This window comes from Eutrigla gurnardus (genome assembly GCF_963514095.1).
Source record: "Eutrigla gurnardus genome assembly, chromosome: 10".
NCBI classification, from domain to species: domain Eukaryota; kingdom Metazoa; phylum Chordata; class Actinopteri; order Perciformes; family Triglidae; genus Eutrigla; species Eutrigla gurnardus.
The window spans coordinates 29,133,689-29,145,788 of record NC_139924.1 but is presented as its reverse complement, the minus strand read 5'-3'; the positions used below and the strand labels follow the sequence as shown (position 1 = coordinate 29,145,788).

Sequence of the window (12,100 nt, the reverse complement as noted above, 5' to 3'; positions counted from 1 at the left end):
GGGTTTGCACTGGAACTACACTCTTTTCTCCGATGCTTTTTTGTTTAGTCCACGTCTATCTTGTTGAAAATAAGAAAAAGATACACCACCAACTATAAATGTGTGTTGTGTTTTTAAATCAAAAGACACAGACGTCTCCAGGCGTATACAATTTGCATTTATTGTATAAAGACAAGACAGCTCGGGTTACTGGTCATTATCAGATTTTCATTTTCAGGTAGAAAAAAAATGAGTTTGACAAATGGATGATTAAACTACTGGACTCGATGAACGGCAATCACAAAAGGGATAAAAAAAAGAAAAACTGCACATACAACTAGTCAAGAGTGGCAAAATATTCTTCTCAATCAAAGACTGGATCAACGTTTAAATACTACAGTATCCACACCTATAAAAATGTTCCATAATGTTTGAATCCTACTGGGGAAATAAAATGTGCTCACTCAGAAACTGGAAAATAAAGAGCATGACGGAGGAAAGAACGGGGCGGTGAAGATAAAAAGCATGCATTTTTGTTCTTTGTTAAGCTTCTCAAAAACAAGCCAACTAGTTGAGGCCTTGCTGTGTTTGTCCCGTCCCCCCCCCCCCCCCACCCCACGTTGCCACACTACGCATCCCAGAAATATACAAACACCTGCCCACCTGTTCCCACATTAGATGCATAATGGAGGACATTCAGTAAAATGATTGGACAGCTACGTCCCCCACCTCGCGGTCGAAGCTCAGTAAGACTTCATTCAGTGATCAGAGGAGGAGGCGGGGAACGTGGAGACGGGGAACGTGGAGACGGGGAACGTGGACGCGGTGAGGAACGATGGCCGCCGTCAACAGACGCTTAGCGGTCGGGGGAGGGGGGGCGGGACTAAATCGAGTTGCTGCAGAGGTCAGTTCAGGATGTGGGTGGATGCAGGTAACAAAGACGTGGGGCGGAGCTACTGGGAACCGGAGGAGGAGCCTTGGCTCCCCTGTCCAGGGTAGCTGCCGTACTGGCTGTAATACTGGTTCCACTGGTTCTGGTTCTGGTAGTACTGCTGCCACTGCTGAGCGTACTGGAGGGAAACAGAGAGATTACACTTTGAATGTTAGTGCAGGACTCTGATACTTACACATACTCATATATTTAAGGCTTTTTTCAACACTTTGGTTGAGGCTCAATAATCATGTAAACATATTCCATGTATGGAGCATTTCCCACTATTATAATAGTATGAAGAGCCCTGATATCATTCACAGCCCGAGTGGAGCTGAGGTCAAACTTGATGACTTGATAACTTGATGAGTGCAGTTAAACCCGTTGGACTGTATTGAGCTGCACACACGGGGATATCTGGATCCTGTAAACAGAGTTGCCATCCTCCAGTGAGTCTCACCTGCTGATATTGCTGGTTGTAGCTCTGTTGCTGCTGCTGTTGAGGCTGCTGCTGCTGCTGCTGCTGTTGTTGCTGCTGCTGCTGTGGCTGTTGCTGGTGGTGATTGTACGTCTGTGCAGGAGCAGCTGTCTGGCTGTAGCTCTGACTGTAGCCGGGGTACTGACTGTAGTTGCTGTAGTAACTCTGGTTGTAGCTGCCCTGGCCGTACCCGGGGTTGTAGCTCTGGCTGTAGCCCTGGAGGAGGAGGCAGGAAGTTCAGGGTAAGTAGATGGAGTAAAAGGCATGATATCTGGCACACAGATCCAGCTCCATGTGGTCTATAAACGCCTCAAGGACCACTACAGTCCACCTGACTAGATTCTCCTTCTGACCCTGCAGCCAGACTTCCCAGGGATGGTTCCTAGCCGAGTGTTTGAGATGTGAAGACGTACCTGGCTGTACCCTCCCTTGTTGTAGGGGGCCGGGCGGTTGTAGCTTCCTCCCGACTGCTGGCTGCGGTTGTATCCTCCGCGGGCATCGGAGGCTCCGTCGCGGTAACTGTTGCCCCAGCGGTTCTGACTGTAGCTGCCTCGGTTGTAGCCTGTAAAGAAGAATATTTCCCTCTTCATCGTTACATTCAAACACACAGAGCTACAGCTTTACACAGGGTTCCTCCACCTTCTCCAGAGTCGCATTCAAGCACTCTTCAAGCATTTCCAGGTGCATTTCCATGCTTTTCCAGCACCTTCCAGCTGTGGTAAACTATATTTGTATCAATCCAATCCTCAGTATTAAGTCTACTTATTATTGCACTTGTTCATCACATTAAATGAGATGTTATTGATGTAGACATATACATAGATGTTACATTCTATCATATGTCCTCACATAGAATATAAACCCAATGTTTTCAAGGATTTCCAGCACTCGTCCGAATCCTGTCTAAATTATCCTCTCACCTCCTCGGTATCCGCTGCCTCCGTCTCCACTGCGGTTCTGGTAGCCGCCGCGGGATCCCTCACGGTTGTCGTACCGCTGGAAGCTCCCGCCGCCACTGCCGCCGCGGCCCCGGAACCCGCCCTGCCGGTTGTCGAAGCGTTTGTCGGGGGGCGGGCCGGCTTTGCGGCCCTCCTCATTGTACTGCTTCAGCAGAGTCTCTGCCTCGTCCTGCTGCAGCTCAATGAACGTCACCTCCTCCAGGAAGTCGCAAGCCTCAGGGAGAGTAAAGTTGGCTTGGAGAGTGACAGAGGTGACCACAGGAGGAGAGAGACAGCCCATCCAGGGAGAGACGGATGGAGAGGCGGAGACAGAAAGAGAAGGGGAGGGGTTGTAGTGACGGCCAGAGCAGCCACACCACCAGGAGACAAAAGGAAAACATAATTAGGACCACACAGAGGCAGCGGGACTCAGAAACTACAGAGCAGATAGATGGAAGCAGATGGCGGGGTGGAGGGGACAAACGCCGCCTCCGACTCGGAGGAGGCGTTTGTTTGAAGCAGACAAAAGGAGGGAGGAGTCGAGGTGGGGACATGAAGGACGACTAGAAGGTGGGTGAGAGGAGGAGACGGCACTGCAAACCGGGGCCAGCTGACGGAAAATGCCGTTTCAAGTTAACGACCAACGACATGTGACTACTGAAGTTTTACATTTAGGAAAACAAAAGGCCCACGCCTCTGTTTGCAGTGCGTTAGAAGTAAGCTGGATGGCAGATAGAGAAACAAGGAAGAATCAAATTCATGTGGACTGTTTAACATAATGTCCAGGTCTGATATCGGGCCAAAGGCTTATGATAAGGGTGGGGGGGGAGGGGGAGGGGGGGGGAGGGTGCATCTTCCAAGTTTGATTTTTAGAGACAACACATAGAAAAAAGTAGATCTGGTGTTTGTTGTTTCCACAGCGTTCCTACCTTTCATTTCTAAAACAGCATGATCGGGCACATCCTTCCCCTGCTCATTGGTTTGCTTTAATGTTCGTTCTTTTAAATCCTCGTCCCCGGGACAAATTACAATAGCCTTGCGTTGAAAACCTTCAAAAGGACGCATTTTTCGTCTCCTTGCTGATCCATATACATTTGTCTAGCAATGGTGACAAGAAAGAGGTAGAAGCTTGTTTGTTATTGTTTACTTGTAAGGGCTTTCCACTGGAAGGAAGCTGGAACCCTGCAATAATGAAGTGAGAGAGGTTTGGCTTGGATGTCAGTCTACGCTTTTACTCAGCTGCTAATGGCCTCTCATCACTCCACAGACTCACCTGGCCTCCGTGCAGGTCGCCGCCGCCGGCTGCTGAGGAACGTTCATTAGACACACACATGGGGGGACCCACAAACACTCAACCCGACGAAGCTCGGCCGACGCCACGACACACGCGTTCCCACCGACCAATAAGAAGAAAGCCTCAGATTAATGTTCTTCCTGAGCAGATTCTTCCTGGATAATCATTATCTGTGTCTTCACAGCGCTGCAGAGCTACAATGAAGAAACGTATGACGTCCTGCTGAGTCGGCTTATTACGGTTCAGAAGAATAATAAATATATATATTTATATGCAACACTGGAGTTAATAACCTCATTACCAAGGCACCATAATGCTACATAAAATGCACTTAAAACTGTCGTCTGTGGTCCGACATACCGGAAAATACGGTTCATATTCATCGACACTCCAAATTAGAATCAAAACATTTAAGTAAAATCCTCAGTACTGTAGAAAAGTAAGCGGTTAATTAGACGAACGTAGTGGTGAGATGCAGAATCCAGACTTCACTTCAGCACGAACACGACAGACGAGGAGAATAAAGTCGGCGTCTCGACGTCCAACAGACAAATGCAGTCTCACGCGATTAAACACTCGGAGATCCTGAACACAGACGGTTTCCACGGCGATGGACAGATAATCAATACGACGCGGCAGCATTAATCATTCTAGGAGCAACTCAATCACTAGTGTTTCCATCAACACATTGTAATAAATCAGTAGGATGTCAAAGAACTTCCTGACACTCGGTATCATTAACTCCTGCACATCAAACACGTTCCACACTTACTTTACAGAAAACCTATTTTCAGCCTGCGACGCGTAAAGCGACCTGCTATCCTGACGGGTCCCCCCCCCCTCCCCCCACAAACACTCACCTGCACTTACCTGAGCTTCATACGGCCTCTAGTCCCAGTCAAGACAACAACAGACAGATAAAACCCTACCTGCTCATACTCACAGTGTCCAGACAAGCCTACCTCCGTTAGACCTACCTACCTTATCACACACTCGCTGAACACAAGGATCTAAAAATCTAAAAGCCGTTAGTCATTACTTACCTTCTGGGTCAATTTATTAAACAACACACTCAAAAGTTCCATGTATCTCACTCAAAATAGCTTTTAGAAAAGCTATCATCTCTCGTCTTATTTAAATTAGCAACGGAAGGTGTTTGTCTTACTCACCCAGTCAGAGCTTACTTGTTTCTCAACATCTTTACATAGTCATGGTTTACTTGTACATTGTTGAAAATCCACAAGACAAAACAATACTGTATTATGACAAGAAAAATAGCAAGTGCAATATACTGGAGGGATGAAAACATGAAATATTCTGTCACTCATGAGAGCAAATTAATCACTTTTTCTTTTACAGTACATGACAAGCAAGTGACAAGAGGGTGATAAGAGCTTCTTCTACTCTATAATACACAGAGCCCCTGAAAGATAAATAGATAGGCCATTAGAGAGGGTGATCATCAGGGCACATTGACTAACTGGCGAGTGTCAGAGCCGGGTGTGGGTGGGGGGGCAGTACCTGGTCTAGGATGTAGTTGCGTCTCTTGCGTGCGGCGATCTCGATCAGCCGGTTCAGACACTGGGTGGCCTGCTGGATCAGAACGTCCCAGCGGCCCGAGTAGTTCTTCTGGCGACGCAGACCCATCACCTGCACGGGGAAATCACTCAATTTAACAAAATCCCCTTCACGTCGCCACAGAATCACCGGTTTACGATCCAACGAGCTGAACCCACCTTCATCTTGTCCATGATGGCGTTGGTGCCCAGGATGTTGTACTTCTTCTCAGGGTTCGTCTCTGCAAACTTCATGGCCCAGGTGGTCTTTCCACAGGCGGGCAGGCCGACCATCATCAAGATCTGCAACAAGGGGGGCAAAGAAAAACCAGTTCCTATTAAAACCAATTACATTTATCTAAAATGTTGATCAGTATAACAAAAATATTTGAATCTCACCTGCTGTTTGCTTCTTTATAAATAAAATCCCCCCAAATAAATAAATCCTGTACTTAGTGTGTAATTGGAGCTTTACCTCGCATTCGGACTTGATGGCGGGTCCCTTGGTGCCCCGGATCTTGTCCTCCATGCCCAGGTCGTGGATGTAGGTGTAGCCCTCCGGCGGGGGGAAGTACGGCTGCTGCTTCTGTCCAAAGTTGAACTCCACAGCACAGTTCTTCACCAGGACGTGAGGGAAGAGCGCTCGGCCCGCCAGCGCCTCCTTGGTGGTCCGGAACGCCACGCCCAGCGACACGCCGTTCTTAGAGTAGCCCATCTCCACCTCGTCACCGCTGTCAAAGTCCTAAAACAGAAAAGTACGTCAAGATGGGACTCTGGAGCATAAAGACGGGACTCTGGAGCAACATAGTGGTTGAAATTAGACATTTCAAGTCATCCTTTATACGATGCCGTTAAAAGTATTTAAATGACTGTTGCGATTACTCACAATGAAACAGCCGATGACGTCGTTTTCTCCAAACTTCTCTCCAAAGTCTGCAAACTTGCAGTCGGCAGATTTCTTTCCCGTCCCTCCGTACCCGAAGGAAAAGGCCTCCTCACCTAAAGAAGACCGAATGAAAGTCAGAGTCTTTATTTTATTTTTACATGTTTAGGCCACCATGGTGTTGATTGGTTGCTCCGCTCACCGAGCTGAGTGCTGCAGTGGTTCAGAGACCATCCGATCCGGACCACGTGTGGATCCGGCTCACTGCTGGGCAGGTGCTTCACGGGGATCTCCTCGTTGATCTGAGCAGAGAGAAGGGGAACCAATCAGATCAGACGTCAGGGAGGGAGGGACGACGAAACACTCACGATAAGACGATCATGAAGATAATCAAATATATCGTCACAAGCTCACTATCACCGTAGAGACATGAAAAATAGCTGATTAAAAAAATACAGGATACAAAAACTAGTTTTAAATAAATCTATATTTTACTCATGTAGGGAGATTGTATAATTTATGATCCTCTCATTTTCACTAAAATATGCGTCTTATGTCACACAATAAAAATGTTTCTTAAAGAGGTGAGTGACATTTAGTTTTTTGTATGTTTTGATGATTATCGGGATAATACGGACATGAATTGATAACATCGTGCCGTGCCTACTGTCCAGTGGAAATCACACCGGAAGTTGGATTTAAAATTATCCCCCAGTGTTAGTTTTCAACATACGAAGCATTAGCACTCGACATCAGAAGCCAAAGAGCAACGTAGTTCTTAAAGTGATGGTTCGGAGTGAAATGCACCCGAGGTCATTTCCACCATGACATCCAGCCAAATACCCTCAGAAGCATTTTTAGAGATGGTCAGCATTGGTCAAGATAGGGCGATCAGCCGAATGGCTTAGTACTAGTACTAATGGTACATTTTGTATATCTCGTTAATTACCCCACTAATAATGCATGGAATGTTACCAAACTTCTGCAGTAGTACACATAGGGTCTGTACTCACACAACGAGGCATTTGAAAGTTTGTAAGTACACCAGGAGTTTATTTAAAAGAACACTTGCCCGATAGCTTCTATCCTCTGCTGCTAACGCTAGCGCTGCATCGACGCCACTTCCGTGTTTACCCAGCCGATGCCGTCACGCGAGTTTCACGCAAGAGTATGAAAACGTTTCGCTGAATTTTTATAAATGCTTGTATTATCAGGTCAACACATTTTTATAAATGCTTGTATTATCAGGTCAACACATTTTTATAAATGCTTGTATTATCAGGTCAACACATTTTTATAAATGCTTGTATTATCAGGTCAACGCTTGTCAACACTTGTTGAGCTGGTAATACAAGCATTTATAAAAATGTGTTGACCTGATAATATAACTATTATCTACTGCAGAAGTTTGGTAACATTCCATGCATTATTAGTGGGGTAATTTACGAGATATACCCTCTGTACCGTAGCGCTAGTACTAAGCCATTCGGCTGATAGCCCTATCTTGACCAATGCTGACCAACGCTAAAAATGCTTCCGAGGGGGTATTTGGCTGGATGTCATGGTGGAAATGACCTCGGGTGCATTTCACTTAAAGTGTAAAAAGATAGTGAATGTTAACAGGATACACAACAAAACCATGAATACATAGAGCCGGTCTAAAGCAGCACGGACCCGCTCTGTCTCGTGGACACGGTAAACATGAAGTTTATTTACCGCTGCTCAGTGTTTCACCATACAAAACATCAGAAAACCCGTCTGAGGAAGACCCACGTTACCTTCATCTCGTAGCACACGCGGCCCTGCGTGACGCCGTGGGAAGCTCGGGCGCCGGCCCACAGGTAGGCGAAGCCTTCGATGGTCAGCGGATAGCCGCTGTAGCGATCCCGGGACACTTTGAAATGCAGATCGCAGTTGTCTGAAAATATAAAAAAAGCATTAAAAACCTGATACAGACGAGCATTGATGGGAGTCTAAACTGTATGAGCAAAGCAGATAGTTTCATTTGAACCAGCTGTACCATCATATTGCTTTTGGTTGGTTAAAAAAATCCACACATCTCCTCAGTCTTCTTTGGCATACACCTAACTGCTAACATGCCGTTATCAAAGGATAAACAGAGCAAACACAGCTCTGGCGACCACTGCAGGCGAGACACAATCCTGCGGCTACATTGAAGTTGCCTTCCCGTGGGTGGAGATGCAGTTACTTACATGTATCGATGGTGACCAGGGTGTCATCTATGTTCTCTTCTTCGTCTTCGGCAGGGGGCTGTGGGGTGCGGGATCTGTACAATATGAACCGAGTATGAAGTCATTCCTGTACAGCTCATCCATCTACATTTATCAACCATGCCTCACTTTATTACTCTATTTTTATTGTATATATTATAGTCGGTGTGTTTCTTGTCCTCAGTGTAGGCACCTGATTCACCAAGACATTCCTCGTTGGTGTCAACTCCTTCTTGGTAATGAATCTGTATCTGTTTCTGATAAATAGACTTATTATTTTCTACCTCTGAACTTCATTAGTCCCCGACTTCAGGGTCGACATACCTCTTCTCCTCGCGGTGCTCATAGTAGCCGTAGCTCCTGCTCTCCTCATGCGGTCTCTTGCGGCTGTGGTGTCCACTCCTCTCGGCTTCCCCCTTGACCTGCTCGGCCGAACGGGCACCGCCTTGCTCCTCGCCCTGCCCGCCCTGACGTTCTGTCACACGATTATCCTGCTGTTCGCCTTGAGCAGCCTCAGAGTCATCTTCCATTTTCACCTCCACTTTGATTTCTAGAATGATAAATGAACAATGGCAGTGAGCTAGGCAGACGACTTCTTAGATTGTGGATATGGTAGTATGAAAAAGTGTTGTAGTTGCCTGGTTTAAAACACTGCATAACAGTAAAGTGATACTGAACTTAACCAAACTGTTCTCGCTTGAGTCATCATCTACCTTATTGAAAATGATCATTAATCTAATTGTGTAAATAGTTTGCGAAAGCTCTTCACCCACACAATATTGTCGTAATGTCGATTTGAAGGTATTTGGTAAAAAAATGTTGTGATAGTGGACATTTTGTATTACAACTGTACAACCAGTCGAAGATCACAGCTTTGCAATAAATAATATTCTGAGATGTTTTGGCTGACTATGCAGAAGGGGGTGTTTCTAATATACCATATAAATCACAGTCCGGTCCCCTGGCTCATTTCTTGCTGACACCATATTATTAATGAAAACCCAATCTTAAGCTTTTGGGAAGCTAGAAGCCACAGAGTGGAGGAAACACCACTCAAATACAGATAGAAAAACAAACCGAATCACTTCACTTCAAATTTAAAAAAAATCCCTGGACGTCTTAGTGACATTTGGTATTCACAACATGCACCTGTAGGCAAAACCCTTCACCTACAGGGCATGTTTATAACGCTGCACGTTTAGCTGGAAATCACCTTGTTTGTTCTCCTCTTTGTCCGCTGGCTCAGGTTTGATCTCTGCCTCCATCACGTCGGATTTCTGAATATCAACATCGGCGGTGAAGTCTGGCATGCTGTGACCCGAGTCTGAAGTCGGTCGGCTTTCATAAGGCTCGCCTTCGGCCTCCTCATCCTCGTAGTAACCACCCGAATCTCGGCCTTCGTCATCCTCTTGAGGGGCATCACCTTCTCCGTCGCCCTCTGCTTCGGCAGCAGCGTCTCCTACGCCATCACCCACTTTCTCGCCATCTGCCTCTCCTTTGTCATTACCCACTGCTTCGCCATCAGCGTCTCCTTCGCCATCGCTCTCTGCTTTGCCATCAGCCAGTGCTTCGCCATCAGCGTCTCCTTCGCCATCACCCAACGCTTCGCCATCACTCTCTCCGTCGCCATCACCCACTGCTTCGACATCACTCTCTGCTTTGCCGTCACCCACTGCTTCGACATCACTCTCTCCTTTGCCGTCACCCAAAGCTTCGACATCACTCTCTCCTTTGCCGTCACCCAAAGCTTCGACATCACTCTCTCCTTTGTCGTCACCCAAAGCTTCGACATCACTCTCTCCTTCGCCGTCACCCAAAGCTTCGACATCACTCTCTCTTTCGCCGTCACCTGAGTCCTCAGCTAATTCTGCATCTGAAAAGGGGGGGGGATCCAAAACGTTTAATTCCCCCAGCTCATAAGAAGACAAAGTACAAGCCTAATGCAACTATTTTGAATTGTTCTAAATGTTAATCATCTGCAAGTTCACCCTGATCTCTTTAATACATATTCATACAGACATACACAATATGCTTCATCAAACAAGTCGGCACATTTAGATCAACGTCAGAGTGCACTAAACTTAAAAAAGGCAGGCCGTCATTGCTTTCAAATAACAATACACATCTATGAAGACAATGAATTCCTATATTTAAATTACCCAGGTACACTAGTAATGTCTCTACAACCAGGTATGATGCATATCATACCTTTTTAATCTATTTATCTACATATTCTGACCTAGTTTAGTAGTAGTTATCTGTCATGATGGTTTTTATTCTGTACTGTATCTTCACTCGTCTTTTTGATACTAATACCTTTTAGTATACTTTGATTCCAAGTCTGAATCACTGTTGACACTGTCATGTCACAGGCAACTCACTTAACTGCAAACCAAATCTACCCGTGAATGTAAATAAAGTTACCTAACCTAACACATTCAGCGTCTTGCTATTAGGAGTACTTTTGCTCCGCCTACTGTAACTATTCATACTGAATCCATGCCAGCACATTCATTATGAACCGATTCTGATTCATGTTTATTCTGCAGACTACATGTGCTGTGTCTCAGCACCTGTAACGTAAACAATAACACATTTAAATCTTAAGCCCATGTCTCATAGCGTTGCTCACCTTGTGGATTTGGCGCATCCTCGTTGTCCCGGTAGTCCTCCTGCTCCTCTCCTTGCTCCGGGGCACCGGCCGGGTGATCGGCCTCGGCGTCCGCTTCCAGAGCGGCTCTCAGCCTCTCCACCAGGTCCGCCTTCAGGCCTTTGGTGTCGAGGCCGCGCCGCTGGAGCTCCTCTTTCAGTTCGTTGACTTTCAGTTTCTTCACGTCCACGCTCATTGTGTCTCCGGTGTGTGGTGCGTTCAATGTCTTTGCTAATGATAATAAAAACAGGGGGAAACGAAGCTAAGTAACGTTACCGCTTAACAACACAGCGTCCAACTTTCGAATCGATACCCGATGGCGGCAAGCTAACGCCACATTAGCTGGGTTAGCTAGGCTATCAGCGCTGGGGATACATAGATAAATACAACACCCGACTCCACTAAGTTCCTTTAAACGAAGTAACCATAGTTATAAACATGCCCTTACGTATATAGCCGTTTAAAAAGCCGGACATATAGCGAGAATACTTAGCGTTAAGTTGTCGCTACGCTACGTTGCTAACCAGCTAGCTTAGCTGTTAGCTAACCTAACGCTACAACCGATGCAGGTTAATACGTTTAACTTTGAAACTCTGCTATATTGCAGCTTTTCATATATAATTTGCACGCAAAGTCTTGTATTAAACGCGTATTTAAATCAGTTTGTAAAGCAAAGTAATGAATAAAACAAGGTTGAGGCCTACCTCGTCTCACATCAGTTGCGCGGGTCAGCCGCGATAAAAGACAGTGACGTCACAGTGCTGCCCTCTATGGGTGGGACACCAGAACGACACCTGCAACCGGAAGTTAACGAGACCAGCGCATTTTCTCGCGTTTTTAATGAAACACTGGAGGGGCGCGTGCGTTGCGTCGAACGAACAACACGTTGTATTTTTCTTCGTAGTTGAAACCGAACTGACGACCGCGAGTGAAGACAAGACACGGAAGCTAACTTTATACATTTTTGTTTCGTCGCGCACTTGGAACATTCCAAAGCAGGAAGTGATGCGTGTTTACATGGAGCGACTTCTGGGTAATGTAGTGTCGAACCGACCGGCATCACTTCCGCCTATATCATAGAAGAATACATGAATGTGTTCATAATTAGAGAACATTATTCCGAACACAATTTAACACATTCAAGGTATTTATACTTAATT

General features: G+C 46.1%; 1 protein-coding gene across 1 annotated transcript; it reads right to left on the bottom strand.

Annotated features, from left to right (window-relative positions):
• Window positions 1-141: 141 nt before the first annotated feature.
• On the bottom strand, window positions 142-11,793 carry hnrnpul1 (heterogeneous nuclear ribonucleoprotein U-like 1). The gene is made up of 16 exons (XM_084019532.1): window positions 11,645-11,793; window positions 10,923-11,171; window positions 9,504-10,163; window positions 8,615-8,840; window positions 8,273-8,346; window positions 7,838-7,977; window positions 6,262-6,361; window positions 6,063-6,175; window positions 5,652-5,918; window positions 5,357-5,479; window positions 5,142-5,270; window positions 3,256-3,424; window positions 2,309-2,581; window positions 1,802-1,950; window positions 1,371-1,604; window positions 142-1,049 (listed from the first exon to the last, which is right to left on the bottom strand). The coding sequence occupies exons 2-16, from the start codon at window positions 11,134-11,136 to the stop codon at window positions 933-935; spliced, it is 2,988 nt and encodes a 995-aa protein (XP_083875658.1). The 5' UTR covers window positions 11,137-11,171; window positions 11,645-11,793; the 3' UTR covers window positions 142-932.
• Between the last annotated feature and the right edge of the window lie 307 nt (window positions 11,794-12,100).

Coding starts and splice junctions, on each gene's coding strand:
- hnrnpul1 (XM_084019532.1), bottom strand. CDS start 11,136: ATGAGCGTGGACGTGAAGAAACTGAAAGTCAACGAACTGAAAGAGGAG. Junction 10,164..10,922: donor GGATGCGCCAAATCCACAAG/GTGAGCAACGCT, acceptor CCCCCTTTTCAG/ATGCAGAATTAGCTGAGGAC. Junction 1,951..2,308: donor AGGCAGCGGATACCGAGGAG/GTGAGAGGATAA, acceptor TCTTCTTTACAG/GCTACAACCGAGGCAGCTAC.